Source organism: Ochotona princeps, chromosome 21 (genome assembly GCF_030435755.1).
Source record: "Ochotona princeps isolate mOchPri1 chromosome 21, mOchPri1.hap1, whole genome shotgun sequence".
NCBI classification, from domain to species: Eukaryota; Metazoa; Chordata; class Mammalia; order Lagomorpha; family Ochotonidae; genus Ochotona; species Ochotona princeps.
Window position 1 is genome coordinate 14,617,739 of NC_080852.1, and position 22,659 is coordinate 14,640,397.

A 22,659-nucleotide genomic window follows, 5' to 3' on the forward strand; every position below is an offset into this window, starting at 1 on the left:
ACAGCCGCAGTGGCTAGAGCAGAGCTAGGCTGAAAACAGGAGCGTCAGCTGGATCTCCCACATGTATGGCAGGTGCCCAAACACCTTAGTCAGCTTCTGCTGCCTTTCCCAGGCTGTTAGCCAGGAGATGAATCCAAAGCAGATCAGCCAGGATATGAGCACATACCCAGGTGGGATGCAGGAGCTGCAGGCAATGGCTGTAGCTGTTTCTCTATGATGCTGACCCCTGAGCTTGTTACTTTTGGATGCTGTTTACCGTAATGGCATAGAGTGTTAGGTCTGAAGATGTCATTCAATAGAATACCAGAGAGAGAATAAAGATTTATGTAAGTAAGGATAGAGTCCCATAGTAAATATGAGTGGCTTTTAAATGGGACTCAAAGCCTAGGCAATAGTGTTAAGGAAAGGTCTAGAATGACAAGGAAATCATGGTGGGTAGTCAAGTTTCTAGAATTGCCACCAGCAAATGATATCCTTATTAGAACCAACTCAGAAATGGGAACACTGAATCCATACAAGCCCAAGAGAAGCTACTTTAGAACTTTAAATTCAGCATTACAAGAAACATAACATTCTTATTTGGCAATATTTGTTAGATCCATTATAAAGGCAGAATGATCAATAACAGCTGAACATTTTCATGTCACTAGGCTGCTTTCATGAATTAGATGACACAGTTTGGATGTAAACCAAACCCCAATGCAAGACCCAAGGCAAGGCAGCACACTGCAGCCCTGTGGAGAGTATGACTCAAATGACTGGACTGCCACAGGGATTAGATACTTAGATTTTCAACTTTGGTTGAATCTCAGAGAAGCGAATTTGCTATTATTGTCACTAAGGATATAAAGTACTGTCTTGGCAGTATGCTTTGCTTAAAGTCAAAAGTTACAAGACTTCAAAATATTATACTCAGGATGCCAGTGCCATGTTCTGTAAACTAAACCTCTGCCTGTGGTGCCAGCACCCCATATGGGTGCCAGTTTGTGTCCTGACTATTCTGCTTCTGATCTAGCTCCCTGCTAATGGCCTGGGAAAACAGTAGAAGATGGCCCAAGTGCTTGGGCTCTGTAACTGCACAGGGAACCTAGAAGAAGCTCCTTGGCTGTGGCCTTTGGACCAGCCCAACTCTGACCCTGCAGCCTCTTAGGGAGTGAACCAGCAATATGGAAGATTCTCTCTCTTTCTCTGTAATTTTGTCTTTCAAATAAAACAGACAAATCAACCTTAAAAAAAAAAACACTCAAATCACTCACTGACATGGCAGGCCAAGGTGAAGGGCTTGCTTGCCCCTCCTTTGCTGCAAACAGCCGACGAGACCAGAGAGAGTACTGCCCACATGACAGAGCTCAGTGATGGTTAGTTTGCTGTTTGGTGCCTCCCTCACCAGAGCAGTGCTCCCCAGGACAAGGGCCTTGTTTTTTCCTGGCATCACCTACTGCTGACCACTCAGGAAGCTATCCACATTTGAATCCTGGCTCCTGGTCCCTTCCATCACTTGGGTGTGAGTTTCCCCTTTCTGTAGAAATAGATGGCATTGCATTTGACCCCTTCCACTGCTGTTTCCAACACTGCCATGCTCATTTCCATTGACCAGATTATCTCTGTGAGTGACTAATGTCAATCGCTACTCCCCTGCAAGCCAGCTTTCCAGAACCAAAGACTTACAGGAACATTTGTTTCCTGTGAAGCTGTAAGAGAAATGAATGGGCCAAATTTGCTCTCCACTTACCCCAGGTAACCTCAGAAGACTCTGCTGCTTTAGAAATAGATTTTGCTGAGCTCCATTTACGTAGGAATCCACTTTTCTCTGCTGAACTCAGGTAATTCTATATATCTGTTTGCTTTTACCTTCCAAACTACAATGTTTAAGTATACGTAGGAAAGTAGATACTTCAGTACAGTTGAGGCCAAGCAGTAGACTTATATTTGTTCATTAAGTCTTTCGTCTACACCTACTATGTGCCAAGCTTGTTCTAGATTCTGAATTGTTAAGTATCAGTGAAATTCTGAGATGAATACCATTTATGTTTTGGTTGGTTTCTTTGCTTCAAGATTTAGTGATTTGAAAGGCAGAGTTATAGGGAGAGGGAAAAGGAGCCACAGAAGCCAGGAGTTTAGCATTCCATTGAGCACTCCCATGTGGGTGGCAGGAACCCAAAGCTCTTGAATCATGTTCTGCTGCCTTCCCAGAATCAGAAGTGGAGCAGCCAGTAGTTGAACCACTGTCCCTACGGGATGCAGGTATCACAGGCAGAGGCTTAACCACATTACACCACAACACATGGCCCCAAAACACCACTTAATATTCAGCATTGGAAAAAGCAGCTAGAGAGGCAAAATAAAATGCAGGAAAAAAGTGGGAGAATTTTCCAGATGACCTTACTATTCTCCCCCCAACACTAAACCCTTCAGAACCTAATAACACATTTAGTCAGCCATGTCTTCATTCTGTATGATGATTGCGACTTGGGATAAACTGCTGAAATGGAATTTGAAGTACTATCTCATTTACGAGATAGGGGACCATGATCAAATTACCTCACCATTTTATGCCTCAGTGTCTTTTGTTATAAAATAAAATTACTGATGCTCTACCTCATAACTATTATGAGAATATAATGAGGTGCTGTGTGCTCATGGTATGGCATATGGAGAAGATTATTATTACTATTACACAGAGAAAAGATCTCCACCAATGCTATTGTGTTGTAATTAGTTTTGAAGATTTTGAAAGGCAGACAGAAGTTGGGCTTCCATGTGCTGGTTCTCTCCACAAGTGCCTGCCAAATCAGGCCAAAATCAGAAGACAGAAACTCCCAGCTGGGTCTCCCATGTGGATGGCAAGGATCCCAGAACTTGGGCTCTCACTTGCTGCCTCCAAGTCACATTAGCAAGAGAGTGGATTCCAGGCACAGGAGCAAAACACTGGAATCAGGACCTCCTGGGATGTGGATCTGAAAAGCAATTGGCTTAACCTGATGTACCACAATGCCAGCCCCTATTTTACCATCATTTTTACTTAAATAATTTTTTATTTATTTGAAAGAGTTACAAAGAAAAACAGATGGAGAAAGGCACCACACATACACACAGAAAGATATTCCATTTGCTGATTCACTATGCAAATTGTCACAACAACCAGGGCTGGCCAGGGACCCAATTCCTGTCTCCTGCATGGGTGCAGGGGCCAAGATCCTTGGACCATCTTATGCTGCTTTCCCAGGCCATTAGCAGGTAGCTGGATTGAAGTAAGTGCCCATATGGGATGCTAGTGTGGTGCACAGCTTTACCAGCTATGCCACCCTGCCTGGCCCTGTTTTACCATCTTTGCATTGTCTGCACACGCATTGTAGATCCCAGAACCACCACAGCAACGTTAATCATCGATGTGAGCAACTTTTTAGGTAGGTTCCAGTCTTGCCAAATCATTTTTCCCTCCGCCAGGGGAAAGGCATGCATTCATTTTCCAGAATAATTGGAACTTGCAGCAGACCACTAAGGAATCCCAGTGTTGGCAATCTTTTGGTATTTTTAGTATTGAGCTCCAGCCAACCACCCAACAGAGATCCACGATTCTACGACCTGGTGTGTGTGCGGGAGGGGGGCATGTAGTTATTAGTCATATCTTTTACTGAAATGATCATTTCCTCTCTCGAAATGAACAGGTCCGCTGTTCTGAGGGCTAGTTAAGGAAAAGGTGTCACACACGATTGCGCACATCCTCCCCCCGCCCTCCCCCAACATAGTTTTTTGCTTTCACATGGGCATCCGCAGGCAGTAGGTGTAGCCACTTCAGAGTGACGGCTTTGCACCGCCCCAAACATCTCTAGGGCTCAAAGCAAGGGGAAGTGATTGAGAAATCCCTCCAAGGACTGGGATTTACCCCTGGGGATCCAGGACTTCGCACTCCTTCCCTTCCCCTCCCATTTGGAAACTCAAAGGAGCCTAGGGCGCCAAGGTCCCCGCCCCCTCTCGCAGCCCAGCATGCTGTTTGTAACCTTTTTTGGGCCGGGGACCTCCAGACCGCTAAGGACCCTCTCCATAAGGGGGCAGTGCCTGGAAGAGGTGTAGAAGCGAGGGGAAAAGAGGCGGGGAGGGGGAGCAGAAGTCACAATTTTTGCAAAACGTGCAGAAGACCACAAGCATGAGGCACACCCCCCCACCCCCCGAAGAGCAGGATTAAGAACTGGGTGGCCAAAACTTCCGATTTGGGGCGATTGAGAGCAGAGCTCAGGTGCTAAATCCCGGTACGGAGTGCGCGATTGCGAGCGGCCACTTTCACTTGTAAGAAACCAAAATTGCAAGGAGCTGGGGACGGAAGAAAGGGAAAGGATGAAATGTAGGGAAGAGAGCACAGAGAGAGGAGGGAGAGGGAGGACGAGATGGACAGCAAAGAGGGGGAGGAGGAAAGCAGAGCTAGGAAGGGAGAAGAAGCCGAGAGAAGAAGGAGGGTAGGAGAGCTGGGGGCTGCTCCTTAGGAAGGGGTGCAAACTTGGCGTTCCCTTTCCAGGCAGAGAGTCACCGCAAACCCCGCCTTGGAGAGGCAACGGGGAAGCGACCCGCTGCGCCCACGCAACCCAAGCCGGCTGCGGCCTCTCACTGCTGGCCGGGCCGGCCTAAGGAGGGGACAGGGTCTGAAAGGAGGCGGTGCCCTCAGCCTCGCTTTCTCCTCCCCTCTCCTCCTCCTAGAGGCGTGCACCCGGGGTATTCGAGCAGGGGAGGACCCGCGCCCCCATGCCCCCGCCCCCAAACCCCCATTCAAGAAGCCACTCCGCTATTCTAGACAGCACAGGGCGCCCAGGCGCGCCTCTGAAGCGAAGCGCTACTTAGCGCTTCTCCGGTGGGCTCGCTGGACATTATGCGGCCAAGCAGCAGCCAAGCCCCAGTCCTCCTCCTCCTTCTCCCGCTCCTCCTGCGACCCGAGCAGCTCAGCTCTCGGCAGGCGGCAGCGTTGCTCAGCCAAGCGCACACGGGACCCTCGCGGCGAGACCTCAGCGACTCCTAAAGTCAAAAGTTGGCGGCAGACGCCGGGTTCCGCGCGCTCTCCGCGGCCACTGCCTCACGTAGCCGCTGCAGCAGCCAAGGCGGGCAGGAGGGAGGGAGGGGGAGTGGGGGCGGCGGGGGAGGGGTGGGAGCACCATGCAGTTTGTATCCTGGGCCACACTGCTAACGTTCCTGGTGAGGGACCTGGCCGAGATGGGGAGCCCCAACGCCGCGGCCGCTGTGCGCAAGGACAGGCTGCATCCGAGGCAAGGTAACCAGGCTGCGGCCTCTGAGACCCTGCCGCTTGCTTCACCACTTCCTCGGCTTTCTCTCCCGACAGGGGTACCCCCTGCCTGGGGCCTCTCTTTCTCTCTCCCCCACTTTCTCTCCTTGTCTCTCTGTCTCTAGCCCCCCCCCCCCGCACCCTCCCTTTCTCTCCCTTCTTTCCTTTTCCTAGAAAGAATTACCTCCCGCTCTGGAGCCTCTTTCTTTTTTGGGTCACCCCGAGCCCATTGGGAGACACCGTGGTAAAGGGCTGGATCAAACCCACTGCCTGACTCCTCGCTTTTAGCTCAATCTTCCACCTTCCCAGCCCTGACCTGGCTCCTGAGTGAGTGGGGGCGCCAGATAGCGTATTTTATTGAGTTCGGGTATTGCTCTGGATCTGACATGATCTTTAGGTGTCTGATGTGTTTGTTGTCTAGCACCTTATGGTGTATTGCCAGGGCTCAGCACGGGTCTTGGCTGTTCATGGAACAAGTAGGTGTCCAGGAAACATTTGTCTACTGATTAAAGTTGACAGGATTGACTCGAAGGGGCTAGGAAATAAATCCGCACAAAGACCCTACCCCCTCCCCATCTTCCATCATTAAATTAAAAATTTAAGGGGCGGGAGAAGTTAAATGATCTCTTCCAATACCTCCTCTTCTCTCCACAGCGAAACTGTTGGAGACCCTGAGCGAATACGAAATCGCGTCTCCCATCCGAGTGAATGCCCTCGGAGAACCCTTTCCCACGAACATGCACTTCAAAAGGCGGCGAAGGAGCCTTAACTCTGCGTCTGTTCCCTGGCCTGCCTTCGCCTCCTCCTCTACCTCCTCTCGGGCGCATTACCGCCTGTCCGCCTTTGGCCAGCAGTTTCTATTTAATCTCACCGCACATGCCGGATTTATCGCTCCACTGTTCACTGTCACCCTCCTCGGGCCGCCCGGGGTGAACCAGACTCAGTTTTACACCGAAGACGAAACGGAACTCAAGCACTGTTTCTACAAAGGCCATGTCAACACCAAGTCCGAGCACACGGCCGTCATTAGTCTTTGCTCCGGAATGGTAAGTGGGCGCGCCGCCCCCTTGCTTTGCTGGCTTGTTGAAGACTTCATGGCTCCCTGACCTAGGGATCCTCCCTACACCGGGAAGTCCCGGCTCGCTCCAGAGGTAAACGCCAAAGACTCATTCACGTTCTGTGCTTCACAGGCTAACTGCCCCAGAGTCACAAGCGTCCACCACTCCCGGGGGGAGGGATGGTTCTAGAAGTTTCGGAGCTTTCTGGCTGGCTGAAAGTCTGCTCCGTTGTGCTTTGCCTACCGCCGTGAGGCAGCCTGCAATTCTGTTTTCTAACTCAGAGAAAAGTTGCTGGAGTTTTGGTTCCTTGTAACAAACTTGTCTGACCCGGTGTGGAGTAGCTGAGTGCAGGACAGACCTGAGTTTTTACTGGCGTGTCCTGAGCCAGGGATTTGGAATAAGGATCCCTGACCAGGGAACTGGTGGGGGGGGGGGATTGGGGGAGGAGAGAGAGAGTGAGTGTGTGTGTGTTGTGGGAGGTGGTGCGCAATGTAGAGGCCTCTTATTCTCTGGGGCTCTTTATCACTTGCAAGGAACCCTGAGGCTGAGCTAGATTGACAAGGAGCAGGTCCTGTCCCAGCAGTGGATGGGTGGGCCGAGGGCTCTGAGGGTGGGAGAGAAGGCGGAGCCTGTCCCGGAGGCTTTGAATTAATGTGGAAGTTGAGGGTGTGGGGGCACTGCGCAGTCCGATTCTGCACCCTGCTGGCGGGGTGGCCCAGAGAATTAAGAACCATGGGACAGGAAACCTGGGGAGGCTGCCAGGACAAGATTGCGACTGTTTGGGGGTTTCCGGTCACCCCTGCGGGGGTGGGGGCTCCCAGGGAGTCAGTAGAGAAACTACAGCGCACATTTGGGGTGGGGGGAAGCCTGTTAGTCATTTCCATGTGCTACCAACTACGCACTTAGCTGGAATCCAAACTGAGACCCTGGCGCCCTGCTCCCCGACCTTCCACCTGCCACCCTCACTCCCTGCCAAGCTTGCCCTCCAGTTTGTCCTACTAAGAGCATCTTCCTACCCCTTCCTCAACGACATTTGACCCCAGCGGCGACACTCCCTGGCTTTCTCAGACAACTTGCATTTCTACTACGCGCGTATGACGCAGAAACTTTGCTCCGCTTCTGGCTACTCAGGCGCTGCATGGTCAGTGGGGGGTCTTGGACGCAGTGCCGATAATGCCTAGACTCAGATCCTGAGCCTTTCTCCCCGCTCCCATCACCTAGTCTAATGGGGGAGGGGGGTGGGCACTTACCCCCTGAGTGCTCTGATGCCTGCTCTGCGCACTGCTCTCCAACGGGTCTTGTGTGTCGCATCCTTCTTGACGGGTGGACGGGCGCAGGCAATCCTGAAGATTGGGGAGGGGTCAGGTGTAGTCCCCTGGGGGACAGAGATGAGTCCCTGTTGCCCCCAGCAGAGCTCCGGGAGTGGAGGCACCCGGCAATGGAGTGGAGATTGTTGGGGGTAGGCGGAGACCTGGGCTGGCGGAGGAGGAGGGGGTGCTGCGTTGAGTCATTGCTGCCGGGAGACCTAGGAAGAGGAGCAGCAGTTCTCCCCCCCAGGTCTTGACTGGAGAAGTTAGGCGTCGGAGCCCCAAGCATCGGAGCGCCCCCCAGATTCGCAGATAACACACCCCAATCCGAGGACGGTAAGGCTAGGTCTGCCAGTGGACGTCAAGTTGGTAAACAGTCTTTACTCCTCCTCTCAGCCCGCCTCCACCCCCGCTGAATCCGAGTGGCCCCAGCACTTGTATAAATATTTTGCTGCGCAGGCCCTTCTCTTCATTGGCAGTTTTAGGTGGTAATGCACACGTGGTCTCCTTAGGAAATGGGAACCCAGGTTTCCGAAAGGACTGGCTGCAGCCTGGGCAGCAGTCACCTCCTTGCTATTGTGTTTAGTGTATCATATCCTTTTATTTTTTTCTTTTTGTAAGAAGAAGGGTTACTTGCATCCTCAAGATAGGCACTAGCTCTTTGTCCCCTCAACCACTACTCCAGCTCCCAGACCCCCCAGCCCCCCACCCCATCCTCCCACCCCCGCCCTGTCTTCTTTCTAGAATATCTCATTCTCCAACAGCAGCATTCTGAGTTTCCTGGTGGTGTTTTGTTCACGAAGGGTGGATGGAGCTAAGCCTTCTCCTCCCCCAACACATTGATCTTCAGTTTCCCTGAATTTCCTTTCAGATGTGTGGCTCATCTCTTTTCATTGCTCATCCCCTTTTCAGCCCTCCTTACTTCTCCCCCTACCCCATCCTGTTCTCATGAAGACGGATGGCTATGTAGTTTCCATGAGTCTTCTCCATCTCCCTCCTCAATCCCTGCCACACACAGATTCCTAACAGGCAGTGGCCCGATAACACCCACTCCCATCTCCTTCCAGTGGCGCTTGGGACCACTTGCAACATAACCCCAAACCTGCTCACATCCTACAGATGAGCTCCATCTCTCCGAGATCTGTCCTTCACAAGTCCTATGGATATTTCAGTCAACCTGTTTCAGATGCCATTCTCTGCATTCCCCCCACCCCAGTCCTAGTCTCTCCTCCTGCCTTAGTACCTTCAGATGAACTCGATACTCTCAACTTCTTGTACCCAAATCATATTCTTCTCTTTATTTTTTAAATCTCTATTTATTTTATTTTTCTTTGAGAGGTTGAGAAGCAGGAATAGACAAGACAGCCAGAGAGAGCTAGTTCTTATCTGTGGATTCTTGCTCCAGACAGCTCCCACTGAGGCTAAAGGTGAGATCCTGATACTTGTGCCATCATAGCGTCCTCGGATCTGCTTTAGAGGGACTTCTTTTAAAGCATCATTTGGATTTTATCGCTTAAAAAACCTTGTTCCTTGTATTACGGGTTTTGGCACACGTGCTCTGTTCCTTTCCCCTTGGCAGTGAGATCAGTATCAAATCATGTTTCTTTCTTGCAGAACCATTGTATATTATAGGTGATCATTTATATTCAATACAGAATCATCTCAGTCTAGAAAAAAATAACTTTCAGGCTCACCACCTATTTTTAATATTGATGTCAAATTGATGCTATTTATTGAGGTTAAATTATGTGCTTGGAGCTATGAGAAGGATTTTACCCATGCATTATCTCAGTCAATCCAGTCCTCTAAATGGCAAGTTCGACTGTTGAGAATATTCAGGGTCTGAGAGCTAAAGGCTTGCCCAAGGTGTCTGAGCTAGTAAGCAACACAGTGGGGACTCACACTAAGTCTTCTTGACCTTTGCTCTTGATTTTCTTTTAAAGATTTATTTGTTTAATTGCAAAGGGAGATTTACAGAAAGAAGAGACAGAGAAAGAACTTGTGACCTATACTCTTAATCGTGGGCCTGAAAATGAGTCTATGCTGTTACAAGGAATTTTGGGACCTAAAATAAAAATACATACATCCAAAGCCCCATCTTAGTGAATTCTATTTGAATACATTAAAAGTAAGTTTATTTTGGTGCCAAAAATTTTTAATATTGCTGTATTGTTTTGTCATGGCATGTTCTTTCTGTGAATTGTTGAACTCCTCTCTTGCATGCAGAATTCTTGCTCATTTTGCACCAAAATAAACAAGTGAGTCTCCGAGTTCCATTTTCCATGAACTGTTTGACGTTCCCTCACAGATGTAGCTCTAGTCCTGTCCAGTTGCTTCTGGTCCTTTGAACAAGTCACCTCCTCACTCTGTCTCAGTTTCCCCTTTGCCAGTGAAGGTGACAGATGAGCTCCCTGCCTATGGCCTGCTACTCCAGGTCCCGTGGGTTTCAGGTGCTTCTTGTGACAGGGAACACCAGACTGTCTGCTAGAAACAGGCAGAGATGCCCAGGTAAGAACAAATTTGATCAGCAATTGCTTCTCCAAAACCCAGCTATGCTCTCTCAGTAAGACTACAGTAGAACTGTCTTCTCCTTAAACCAGTGACTCATGGATCATATGAAGAACTTAAAAAAAATATAAAAAGGTTGTTGACTATATCCCTAGCCACATTGTGTTTCTAGAGGGTGGTGTCCCAGATCTACAGAAAACAAAACAAACCAGAAAACACCAAAAGTTTGATGCTCCTGGTTTTGGGGAGCCACTGTCTTAGCCTAATGTGTGTCACACTTTTTCATGTATACATCACCCTGGGACACTCAATATACCCCCTCCTGGGCCAAGTGTTTGGTTGAAGTGTTTAAGATACCCACAGCTCACCCACGTCCTTGGGTTCCATATCAAGCTCTGGCTACTGACTGCAGCTTTCCGCTGTCATGACAGAGATAATGATTCAGATCATTGAATTCGGAGACATGGATTAAATAATGCCTACCTCCCAGCCTCAAACCTGGTCCAACTCTAGCCATTGTCAGCCTGTGTGGGGTGAACTAGCAGATGGGCATTTTTTCTCTCTGGGTCACTCTCTGCCTCTGCTTTTCAAATAATGTTTTTTTAATTTAAAGTTCTAATTCTTGGTCCCTTACCTAGAGATTGTGATTGCGCCTGTTCGATTTGGTGTGTGGCACAGCTATTTAGATTCTTAGCAAGTTCCTGGACAGTGGTGGTGCTCAGGCTGACCTTCAGGAACAGTCATTTCCCTTGCGTCCTGGGAAGGTGGATGATCTCTGGATTTTTGCAGCATGGGAAATGGAACAGTGCAAAGCAGAGGAGAGCATGCATTCGCCCCTTAAGCACCACCCCCCCACACGCCATGGGGAGCTTTTCAGTGTTCTGGTAACGTTTGGTGTTTGGGTGAAATGCTCCCGTATCATTCATCATTTGCAAAAGTTGTGGGTATGTGGGGAGGAAAGGAGGAAAGTTAGCTTTTATAAGGTGCCTAGAATGATTGGCAAGAGCCAGTTGTATCCTGATGGTTAGACATTAGAACCAACAACACCAAGCTCTTGCCAGGTGTCAGATCCATTGCTACAGACTTTATATATATCACTGCACACATTGACACAACAACCCCTTACGATATGAATCTTTTTACTTACTTGACAAACAGGGAAGCTGCAGCTCATAGAAGTTCGTAACTTTGATCAAGGTAGATGGGTAGGTGGTGATTCTGGGACTGAAACCTAGGGAGGTCTGGCTCCAAAGCCCTGTACTATTTCATTCCACTCTTGTAAAGCGAATGGATGGCACAAGAGCCTGTGTGTCACAGTTGCAGGTGACAACAACTTGAAGAATCACAACCAGCATTTGCTTCCTGAATTAGAAGGCTGTACTGGGCCAGCTTCCTCCTCTGTAGTTCATATTTGTCCCAAAGTTTCCAGGCTGTCCTACCACTGAGGCACATGGTCTTTCAGCAGCTTGTGGGAATAATATGATTGGAATTGGAGTACCAAGGAAGTGCTTGTTAGACACAGATTTGGATAGCAGGTGCATTAAACCAGATCCAGGTCAAGAATAAAATACTGAAGGAGTGGAGACTGAAAATAATCCACTGCTCTGCATATAGAGCAGCAATTTAGTTTCAGTAGCTCTCCTGGGTAACGGATTGGGCAGAATGACACTGTCTCCACCTGGAAATTACCCGTTGTTTTTTCTGCCCGGCAGCTGAATCATGCTCCTGCAACCTCTCATCTCTGTTCATTTGCAGCTGGGGACATTCCGGTCCCACGATGGGGATTATTTTATTGAACCACTACTGTCCATCAATGAACAGGAGGATGAAGAGGAACAAAACAAGCCTCACATCGTTTATAGGCGGAGCACTCCCCAGAGAGAGGCCACGTCTGGAAAGCATGCATGTGACACCCCAGGTATTTGTTTGCATGGAGAACCCAGCCCTGGGAAATGGGTTGATTTCCATACTTCAAAAATCTGCAATCCCTTACACATTACCGTTTATTCAGCTCATGGATGAGGTAGGTACATCCCTACTGTGTAGATGCGCAAGCTGCTGAGAGGTTTAACAACTTGTCCAAGGTTGCACAGGCAAGAAGTTGCAGATCAGAATTTACACACAGAAAACCTTAGTCCAAGCCCTCTGTGGGCTGAGTTGCCTCTTGCGAATGAAATTGTTCAAACTTAGGGTTTAACTAAATAGTATCTTGAGGCTATGATTGTGGTATATTGAAAACAACAATTGCTTATATTTTCTTGGTGTCTTTGAGTTTTCTTGTTTTGGATTTTGCTGCGTAGGTCTAAAAAAAAAAGAGACTTGTAGGTGGTTGTTGGAATTATTCTTCTCAGTGGCACTTGTGCTGAGGTTCTGTGGCTACAGGAAATGTGGGAAGAGACCTGTGCCTTATTCTGTCAGGTTTCAATAATTTCCTCATTGGCATTCCATGCAGGTCATATTTTAGGGGCCCCATGCTGCTGTGTTTGGCCATCATCAAGGGATATATCATTGTGAGCACCGGGGAGTGCTGTGCTTATCTGGATCGACCTGTTGGAGTTGTTGCAGTGACTTATCCCTGTCTTCCAGGCCAGGTTACCCTCTGTCCGATGATAGCTTATCTTTAAAAATCAGCCCTCCATTTGGTCCTGAGTTTGAGGACCATTCAAAAATAACTTCTTAGACTTTTGTTTCTAAAACTTTGTCCTTCTCTCTATTCTTCATTTTAAAAAATGGCATAAAAACAGTACCTAGCTCACGGAGGGGGGTGACTTCCTGTTTTTTACCAAACAAGGCCAAAATTCCAGAGCAAGAGGGAGTTGCCTCGTGTGTTTTCCAAATGGTCACTTGCCTCACCTTCTGTCAGTATCAGGTTGTTCCAGTGGGACAGCTTCTGATGTCCTCTTTGTTCCAGGAGTGACTACTGCTAAAGTGAATCCTGTCGTGTAGTACAACATTGGCTGCTATGACCTAAAGTAGCCATGTGTAGGTATATGCATTCATAGGCTTTTCCATCCAACAGTACTTGACCTGGCTGGAATATAACTGAGGATTTCTGCCAATTACACACACTCAAGAGCCAAGGAATGGAATATGGACTTGGAGGTGGTGGTACTAACAGCTATTCAGGTGTCAAGACTGCCAGCTAGCTGCTAGGTTAGTGAACAAGACGTTTATCACATGTTGGGAGCCATGCTAATTGGACTGATTGCTGTACCTCATGACTGTATTACTGAGTCCATATTTTGTAGGAGCAGTACCCAGACATCTCAGGGAAAATGAATATTTTTTAAAAACACACGACTTTCAACATTTCTTACACCAAAATAAACCCATCTTCTAATTTCACTCTCCCAAGAACTTTCTAAAATCCCCTGCACATGTGTATAAAGATATATATGGTATGTGATAGGAAATGTATAATTGTTCTTCTGTCTCATTCAAAGACATTGAGTTAATATTTTCATTGATAATTCGTTGACTGGTGATATGTGATTATTCTGGCTGATTTTATATCAAGGTTTAAAACAATACTTAGCATGATTGTTGTGTACTGGCATTGCACAAATCACTTCACTTACTACCTCTATTGCTTCACTTGAAACTTATCAACCTATAAGGTAGGTCCCATTCTTATCTGCATTGTACCTGGGAGCTGAGGTTTCTGGAAACAGAGTAGTTTGCCCAAGATCTTGTGGCTAGTCCACCAGGACAACTCATGTTTGACTTATTCCATGGCCCGTTGTCCCAGTTTAAGTTTGTGAATGGAAGATTGAGTCCTGCTATTCTAACTTTTTTTAATCCTCAAGTTTTTTCTTCATTCAGTTAATTACTCAAGTCCATGTGCATTTTATTTTCTGGCCGCAAGACAAGTCATTGTCAAGTCCTGCCAAAAACACTAAAGAGGAGGGAAATCTTAAAAGAAGTAAAGATTGAGAACAGTGAAAGGTGGCTTAATTTTAAAAAGAAATTTATTTATTCATTTTTTTATTGGAAAGTCAGATTTTATTGGAAAGTCAGAGAAGGAGAAACAGAGAAAAAGATTTTCCTATCACCTGGTTTACTGCCCAAGTGGCCATAATGGCAAGAGCTAAGCCAAACTGAAGCCAGGAACCAGGAGCTTCTTCCAGATCTTCCATGAGGGTGCAGGGTCCCAAGGCTTTGGGCCATCCTTGACTGCTTTCCCATGCCATAGGCAGGGAGCTAGAAGGGAAGTGGAACACCAGGATACGAACCAGCGCCCATATGAGATCCCAGTGCATGTAAAATAAGGACTTTAGCCACTAGGCTACCATGCAGGGCTCTCAAAGAAACTCATTTTAAGTTACTTACATTCATTTTTTTTTAACACTTGTTTTTTTTTTTTAAGATTTATTTATTTTTGTTGGAAAGGCCGATATACAGAGAGGAGGAGAGACAGAGAGGAAGATCTTTCGTCCTATGATTCACTCCCCAAAAGACCACAATGAAGCTGAGCAAATCCCGAAGCCAGGAGCTCTTCCGGGTCTCCCACACGGGTGCAGGGTCCCAATGCATTGGGCCGTCCTCAACTGCCTTCCCAGCCCACAAGCAGGGAGCTGGATGGGAAGTGGGGCCGCCAGGATTAGAACCAGCACCCATATGGGATCCCAGCATGTGCAAGGTGAGGACCTTAACCACTGTACTATCGCACTGGGCCCTATATTCATTATTGATATGGGAGTCCTCATGTTCCACTGTCCCCATTTCCAATACCAGTTTGTAGTTTTCCTCCTGACTTTTGCTTACCTGTGTCCAATGTGGCACACCATACCTTCCCCCTGTGTGAGGAAGCAGGAGCCCAGCAGTTTGAGCGTCCCTTCCAAAGGTTGCTACTGGACTGTGCCATTCTGGTTTCTCTCTTCCAGCTGCTTCTGCACCCCTTCTTTGAATTCAGATGCAGGAGTCTCAGGACAGTTGCAAAGAACTTTGGGATGTGGCACACTTCACCAGCAGCCATTGTAGGGACTAACCAGGAGGTCCTGGAAACCTCCAAAACCAGGTAGCACTTAGGGAGTTAAATAGATTGGGAGGTGTGGGCAGTCCCCTATGCTAGAGAGTTAACGTCTCTACTCAGTGTAATGATCTCCCACTCTCCCAAGCCGAGATAACCCAGGGTAGACCATAGATACACCCTTGCCACTTCTTCTAAATACAGATTCTTCAAGCATGCACACATACACAGTAGCTTCATTCTCCTCTCTTAGGCAAATGGGAATGCAGTGTGAATCACTGGTTTTCATTAATTTTCTGAGAGATTCAAATGTTGGGCAGTCACTACTAAAGTTGGATGTAAGACAGTTGTTACTTGCTTTGCTTTGAACTTGACTGTCTAGGTCAGGGTTTTCTGTGTTTTTTTTTTTCCTCATAGAATGATAGCATATTTGTGCTGGAGAAAATCTTAGCATTCAGGTCTAATTCTGCACAGTTGAGAAAATTGAAGCTACAAGACATTGGTTTTCTTATTTCAAGGAGTGACACCCTACATATTCAATAACAACCCACCAGAACTTACCTTACCTGGGTCTTTCTATAGCCAGAAGCAAGCCCCTCTGGAAACCCCTTTGTGGAGCTTTTAGTTGCTGAATTATAGGGTTCTGAACAGAGCAGGGTGCTATGACTGTGACACTACTGCATACATGAAATGTAGGTGTTACTGCTCATTTCTGAGTCTTCAAAAAACAAGATAAATGAAGAAGCAGCCCAGTGTAATGAAAATTTCATTGTCATAGAAAGGAGTATGTAGCATCATTTATTCATTTATCTGTGCACATATTACTATAGCCATCTAGTATTTCTTGAGCAATTCCCTGTTCCAAACAGATAAAATCAGAACTTATGCTTTTTCTAATTAGCTGTGTGACCACAAGCTCATACAGAGAATATAGAGAATAACCAATGTGGACCTTCCAAAGTTTGGCTCAGGAGTGAATGAGCCGTTGAACACTCCCAGGATAATGATTGGCAGATGGCAAAGCTATTACTTCATAGTGGATTGAAGCAAAATTTGTGAAAATAGAAGACACAGCACTCTAGTGAGAAGATAACACAAGATACCAAAGCCCAGAGCTGATGGCTCAGAGCTTCCTGGTTGCCAGGTCAGAGTTTTGTTTGTTTTTAAATATTCCTGTATTTTCATTGGAAAGTCAGATTTACAGAGAGAGAAAGAGACAGAAAGAACATCTGTTCCCTGATTCACTCCCCAAGTAGCCACAACGACCGAAGCTGAGTGCTGAGATGATCCAAAGCCAGGAACATCCTCTGGGTCTCTCACGCAGGTGCAGGGTCCCAAGGCCCTGGGCCATCCTTTACTGCTTTTCCAGGCCACAAGCAGGCAGCTAGTTGGGAAGTTGGGCAGCCAGGACACAAACCGGCACCCATACGGGATCCCAGCACATGCAAAATGAGGACTTTAGCTGCTAGACTACCGCACCGGGTCGCATGTCATAGTTTTAGTTGGACTTGCTCAAGGTCTCCCTGCCAGAAAGTGGCTGAGCTAAGAATCACATCTCTATACTTGTTTTCTCTGGACCCATTGTAAGATGTTAGATTTTTATTTCTCAGAAGTTTCTCCTCTGCATGGGTTGCCCTTCCTGGATTGTGTCTGTTTTGCCAGTGCTGGTTTTGCTCACGTATGTACATTTGCACACCTCAGGGCATCTGCTTGTCTTTATCTCTTCATCCTATCTGTGAGGTTCTCCAGGGGTTCAGGGATGGAAAATGGGGCGTCTTCTGCTTTCCATGACTTGCCCGTATAACTGAAATGGATCTTACATATTGGGTCCCCTTCAAGTTCATTGAGGTCACTGTCTGTGAGTTACTGTCACATTCCAGGGGGCCAAAGCATAGGATTATGGGAGCCAATCAGGGAAACATGCTGCTCTTAGAAGACACTGCTGATCCTTTTCATTGGAGGTTTCCAGATGAAACCCCAAGACCTTGCTCACAGACACTGAATTTGACCCTGAATTTTGCACAGGAGGGCTTAGTTGCTCTTGTCTGTGAGCTAATTAATGAGCCTCCTGATAGTTGAGTGTGAGAAGGGCAACAGAAAAGGTGCACTATTTTGTTTGCCTGGTCCTAAAAGATAATGTTTTCTCATGCTCCAAATTTCTGCTTCGCCTTTCCATCTGAGTAGGGCCAGCTGTTTCTTGTTAATAAAAGTATCAGAACTGTCTCTGACCCATCAGTGCTGCTTCCAAGGACATCATTGGGCAGTTGTTGAAGGTGTTTATTAACTCAACGGTGTTCACTCATTGTAGCAGAAGACTGGAAACAATTTAAGTGCCTCTCAGGTAGAGGATAGGCCAGTACGTTATGCAGTATGCAAATGATGGAATCCTACATAGCTATTAGAAATGACAGCAAAATTTCAGGTCCAAATGTAACAACACAGAAACATACAAATATGAATAAATCAGCTATGAATAAACTAGTTTCGATCCTGTTTTTTTTTCGATTATAGAGTAAGTATTGGTATGTATGTATATGTAAAGATGATCTGAAACAACGGGCTGAAAATACTTCCAGTGATTATATCTGCTGGAAATGAAATAGTCTTTACTTTTTAAGTTTTTAATCTTTATATTTTAAAAAAATATTTATTTATTTATTTACTTACTGTTGACTGTGACTTTGTGATAGTTTCATAATCAGCATGTGCATGTAAAACAGAGAGGAGAATTGTGGCATGTAGTCATTCTGTAGCCCTATGGCATTTGCATTGCAAATCAACAACAAGAATAAGAATCTGCCTCTGGGACCTGGAGATGGGCAAGACATCCCCACTTCCCCAAGTTTTGGGGGAATGAAATAGTCTCCCTGGTCAGGTGAAAATCTTGCTTTGTGTTTATTTCTTTAGGATGCCTGTGGTTGATCACAACTTTCCCCCTCTCATCTTAGCCTCCTGTCCATTGTATTGACCCTAGATTGCCAGGACTTAGTCTCCGATAACCACTGAGGCCTCTGTGCACCACCCCCATTAGAATGTTCCACCACTTCCTGATTGGGCTCTGAAGGCAGCAATTATAAGAGCTGGAAAGAAGCAGAGGATAATTAAAGACATCATTGGTTATTGCATGTGAGGGTCACTGTGGTATATATTTTACCCACATAATCCTACGTAATACCATGGCTGAGAAAACTAGCTCGGAGAGTGGTGTGTCAGAGTCACATAGCACATAGGAAATAGACCTGAACTTTGAACTTATATCCAGTTCCAGTGGACTGACCTGCATTGGAAATACTACATGAGAACTATTTGTAGCTTTTCAGAGTATCTTCTTGACTTCCATCTAATTTCAGATCCATAAGTGATGCATAAAAATCACTAGCATTTGCTAAACATGTGTTGTTCATCTGTAACTGCTCCAAGTGCCTTGTATAGGTGGTTTATTTTCATCCTGTTCTCAGCTTCCATTTTAAAGATAGGAAAAATGAGACACAGAAAAAGCAATCCATGAAGTTGACCTGCTGAGGCTCGCAAATAAACATAAACAAGCTCATGATCTTGTTAGGAAATAACTGTGGCCTATCCCATCATTGCTTCAATTACATTCATAATCTGAATTCCTTTCCCTGGCGGGATGATAGGAAAAAAAAATGCTTGCCTGGAATTTGATTTGAAGAGGGCTGGCTGTCGCCTAAAGTTTCCACCAAGAGAGATTGTAATGATTCGCAGAGACAGAAATCCCAGTTGGGGTAAAGGTTCATTACATATTAGCCTCTTAGATCCATTAAAAATTTAGCATAGATTGCTGATTAGATTAGCTGCCCTAGGAGTTGGGCCTGAATAGAGTGAGACAGAGCTGGGCTTGAAGTAATCAATTCTGGGGTAGCTAGTGTGTTCCAGGCACAAGCTTCAGCTGACTTCACAAGCCTGCCTGGACCAGAGCCTTCAGTACATGCATGGTGGCTAGTGACTCAAGCAACAGTCAGTGCAGCTTCTCTTGTGCCCCACACTTTAGCATCTTGAAGCTCTTCCTTCTTAGCTTTTCAGTGTCCTGAAGAAAAGAACAGGATGCATTTAAGAATGCACACACTGCGCCAGGTAGGAGCACTGTTAGTACAGAGATTCCTTTGAGTCCTGCCCCAGCTCCCTAGGAGTAAGATGCATTGCTTCTGTCCAGTTTATGGATGAGATAGCTGAGGGAGTTGAGAGGACACACTGTCTGCAGGCTGCCAAAGGGAAGCAGCTGACTTCACATATCAAGGCCGATTCTGAAGTTCTCAAGATGATAGTTCTGTGTGAAGGCCTTTGTTTTGGGGAGTAGGGTCCCCGTCTGGGTTATTTCCACCTTAGAGCCTCTGCATGACATAAGAATTCAAAGTGCAGAGATGAGCAAGAATGGGAGCAAGAAAGAATGGCATACGCAAGTGGGCAGCCTCAGAAGGAGAGACAGCACCGTGAGGACAGTCTGCCCGATGGAGAAATGCACCCCACCCCAGTTCAGTGGCCCATTTCAGGTGTGGTACCCTGAAACAGGTGGAATTTGGGCTGAGTTCGGCCCATGAGATGTCTCTGGAAAGGTCTTCATGATGCTTGCATGGAGCTCAGAGTACATGTGTTCCTTGGGGCATCATCTTCCTGATGGAGGCTTGGGTTCATTATGGGAATGTGGATGTGCTGACGTGGCATGGAAATGGGTGGGGCCAGGAGTGCAGGGCTGTGACACAGAATGCTGGAAGCCACTCCGCTCCTTTGCTCAGTTCCTTTGTTCTCCATCATCACTCTGCCTAGCCTGTGTCACGTGTCACTTTTCTATACCCCTTTTGGCTCCTCATCAGGTTTTATAACTCTTTTCTCTCCTTTTAAAGTTCTTTAATAGTGGCTTTATATCTAAGAAGCAATCAGTGTAAGCAGTTATTTCTAAAATCTGTTGTAAAGTATTAGAAAATTACTGGTTTAACTCACTGGACTCGTGAACTTACTGCCTCTGCATGGTCTTTGTGACATTAATATGAAAACAATGCTTTTATGTCTTTTTAGCATTTGAACTAATAGTATGGTACTACAAAATCATTAAAGGATAGTAAAAAAAAAATTAATTCAAGAACTGTTTCTTTCACTTACTCTCATTTATTCATTCATGTTTTGCTTGTTTATAACTGTTCAACTTGTTTTCCTTTGGGTAATAGTTCTTGTTGTGTTTGAATACTTATTTCTCTTTTATTTGAAAGACAGAGAGATGGAGAGACAGACAGATGAAGAGATGTTCTATTTACTCCTTCACTCCTCAAATGACCCCAGTGTTCGGGACAGGGTCAGGCTCAAGGCAAGGAACGCAGGGACTCAACCTCGGTTTCCTGTGTAGGCCGCAGGGACCATCACCTACTATCCACTGGGAAGGGGCCTGTGTTACTGAGAAACTGGAGCTGGAAATAGAGCCAGAACTCAAACTCAGTTACTCTGAGATTGGATGTCGGCCTCCACCTGAGGGCCTAGACAGTATGCAAAGTCCCATCCCTCAGTTTATGTCATAAGAAACATTTTCGTGAAGATCAGCAGCATGGTATAACAAGCTAAGTCTCTGATCCTATATGTGCTATAGGCTACTCCACTTTACAGCTCTCTGCGAATAGCCTGGGAACCCAGTCGAGGAGGGCCCAAGACTTTGTACCCCTACACCCATGTGGGAGACCCATGAAGAAACTCCTGGCTTTTAGCTTCAGACAGCCTCAGCTCCAACTGTTGTGGCCATTTGGGAAATGAACTTGCAAATGGAAAGTCTCTCTGTCCCTCTCTCTTCTCTCTGTAACTTCACCTTTCAAGTAAAACATAAGTCTTTTTAAAAGCATTTTCTTATGACCAATGTTCTTCAAACACTAAAGGTGACACAGTCATAAAATGAGCCACCATCAGCGTACCTGCATTTAACAATACGTTTTTCTCTATATATGTTTTCTTTTTCCTTTGCCAGTATTGGAAAGCAAACCCAACATATGAGGCTTTATCTCTAAATTTTACAATATGTATTTCTAAAAAATGAGGATATTACTCTGCAGAACTAGAATATTTATCATGGTGAACAACAACTCCTTTGAATCATGGAAACAATGCATCTATGAAAATGTTGCTAATTGTCCCCAAGATGCATTTTCACGGTCACTTCTGTAAGATGATGAGGCCTCAGTAGATGCCACATGCTGCCATTGGCTATGGTCTCAGGAGTAGTTTTTCCTTTGTTATTGCTATTGTTAAAGTTGAGGTTTTCAGTCTAGTTTTAGTTTTGCTCCTTGTAGCCCCGTTTTTCCTTTCCACTTCCTTTAGTCTTTGCCACATCTTCCTCATCCTCACATCTGGCTACAGTTGCAAGAGGTTGAAAAGCAGGGTTGGGTCCCCAAAACTTGCAGGAGGCATCCAGAACAAAGCCTGCAGGCCTGAGAGCTTATCAGGGTAATTTGGTGGTTTCCAGCAAAAGGCAGCAGGACTGGTGCTTTTTGATCCTTGTGTCTGAAGTAACTTGATGAGCATACAGTGTTGGGTTTTTTTTCCTACCTAGGGAGACATCTTTACTTGACAGCCGTCGCTTAGATTACCTTTCCTACCCTTCTAGGCTGTCTCTCCCCTGTGCCTGGAAGCTCAGAAGGTTACTTTGCGGTTGGGAATGGGAAGCAACAGTTGGGGCTTGCACCCTGAAAAGCCTCACTGAAGTCTGGAGTCCTCCCTAGAGTCTTTCTGATCCAGAGTGGCTGGGTCCAGAGATGGCCACAGGAGCTGCCTGCTGACTGCATTCTTCCTCTAAGCACGACCTGTGCTGAGTCCCCTGCTCATCACATCCCGGGAGTTCCTGTCACTGTGCTTCCAAAAAGGAGGAGGATGAGTTCATTGTGTGGCACCTGTTAAGGATACAATGCCTTCTGTAGAAGGGACCTAAAAACAGCGAGAGGCCTGCAGCACAGGGCTGTCTGACGGATGGGATCAGGAGGCTGAACCTGAGGGCTCTTGAGACTTCTCATGTGAATGGCGCTGCTTTTGATTAGTTGTATATTTATTTATTTGAGAGGCAAAGGGACAATAGCAGAGATGGAGTTTCTCCCTCAGGTTCGCTCCCCATATGCCCGCAAGTGTCGTAGGAACTTTCTTTGTACTATCACTGGCTGCCTTCCAGGGTCTGCATTAGCAGGAAACTGGACTTGAGAGTGGAGCTGGGCAGTGAACCCGGGTGTTCTGATGGGGGGGGACTTGGGTGCCTTAGCTGCTAAGTCAAATGTCTGTTCTGATGGACTGTATTTTTGAAGTACAACATCGTAGTTTTTTCTTGGTTCTCTTCAAATGAGGCAATAAGCTTACTTATTTAATAATATACTGTTTGACCAAGCAGTTGAAGTTTAAAATTTTCAATTTTATATTCTCAAACATTCAGTTCTTCATGATTAATAGATCATCACAGAGCTATAATTGTGGTCATATATGGGGGGTCATATATGTGGTCATATGTGACATGTGGTCATATATGACATATATGTTCTTTGGTCTTTTTGCATCTGCATTGGATGTCTG

General features: G+C 46.3%; 1 protein-coding gene and 1 long non-coding RNA gene across 4 annotated transcripts in view; one reads left to right on the forward strand and one right to left on the reverse strand.

Moving 5' to 3' along the window:
- Positions 1-7,703, reverse strand: part of LOC131482824 (uncharacterized) — a 183,659-nt gene extending 175,956 nt beyond the window's left edge. For all 3 annotated transcript variants that reach the window (XR_009247325.1, XR_009247324.1, XR_009247326.1), the window contains exon 1: positions 7,578-7,703. This is a non-coding gene — a long non-coding RNA (uncharacterized LOC131482824). The remainder of the gene's footprint in view (positions 1-7,577) is intronic.
- ADAMTS9 (ADAM metallopeptidase with thrombospondin type 1 motif 9) overlaps positions 4,762-22,659 on the forward strand; it is a 156,191-nt gene continuing 138,293 nt past the window's right edge. Inside the window, exons 1-3 of the mRNA XM_058678475.1 lie at positions 4,762-5,257; positions 5,924-6,315; positions 11,898-12,060. Of these exons, the coding sequence (XP_058534458.1) occupies positions 5,143-5,257; positions 5,924-6,315; positions 11,898-12,060 (670 nt within the window). The 5' untranslated portion in view covers positions 4,762-5,142. The remainder of the gene's footprint in view (positions 5,258-5,923; positions 6,316-11,897; positions 12,061-22,659) is intronic.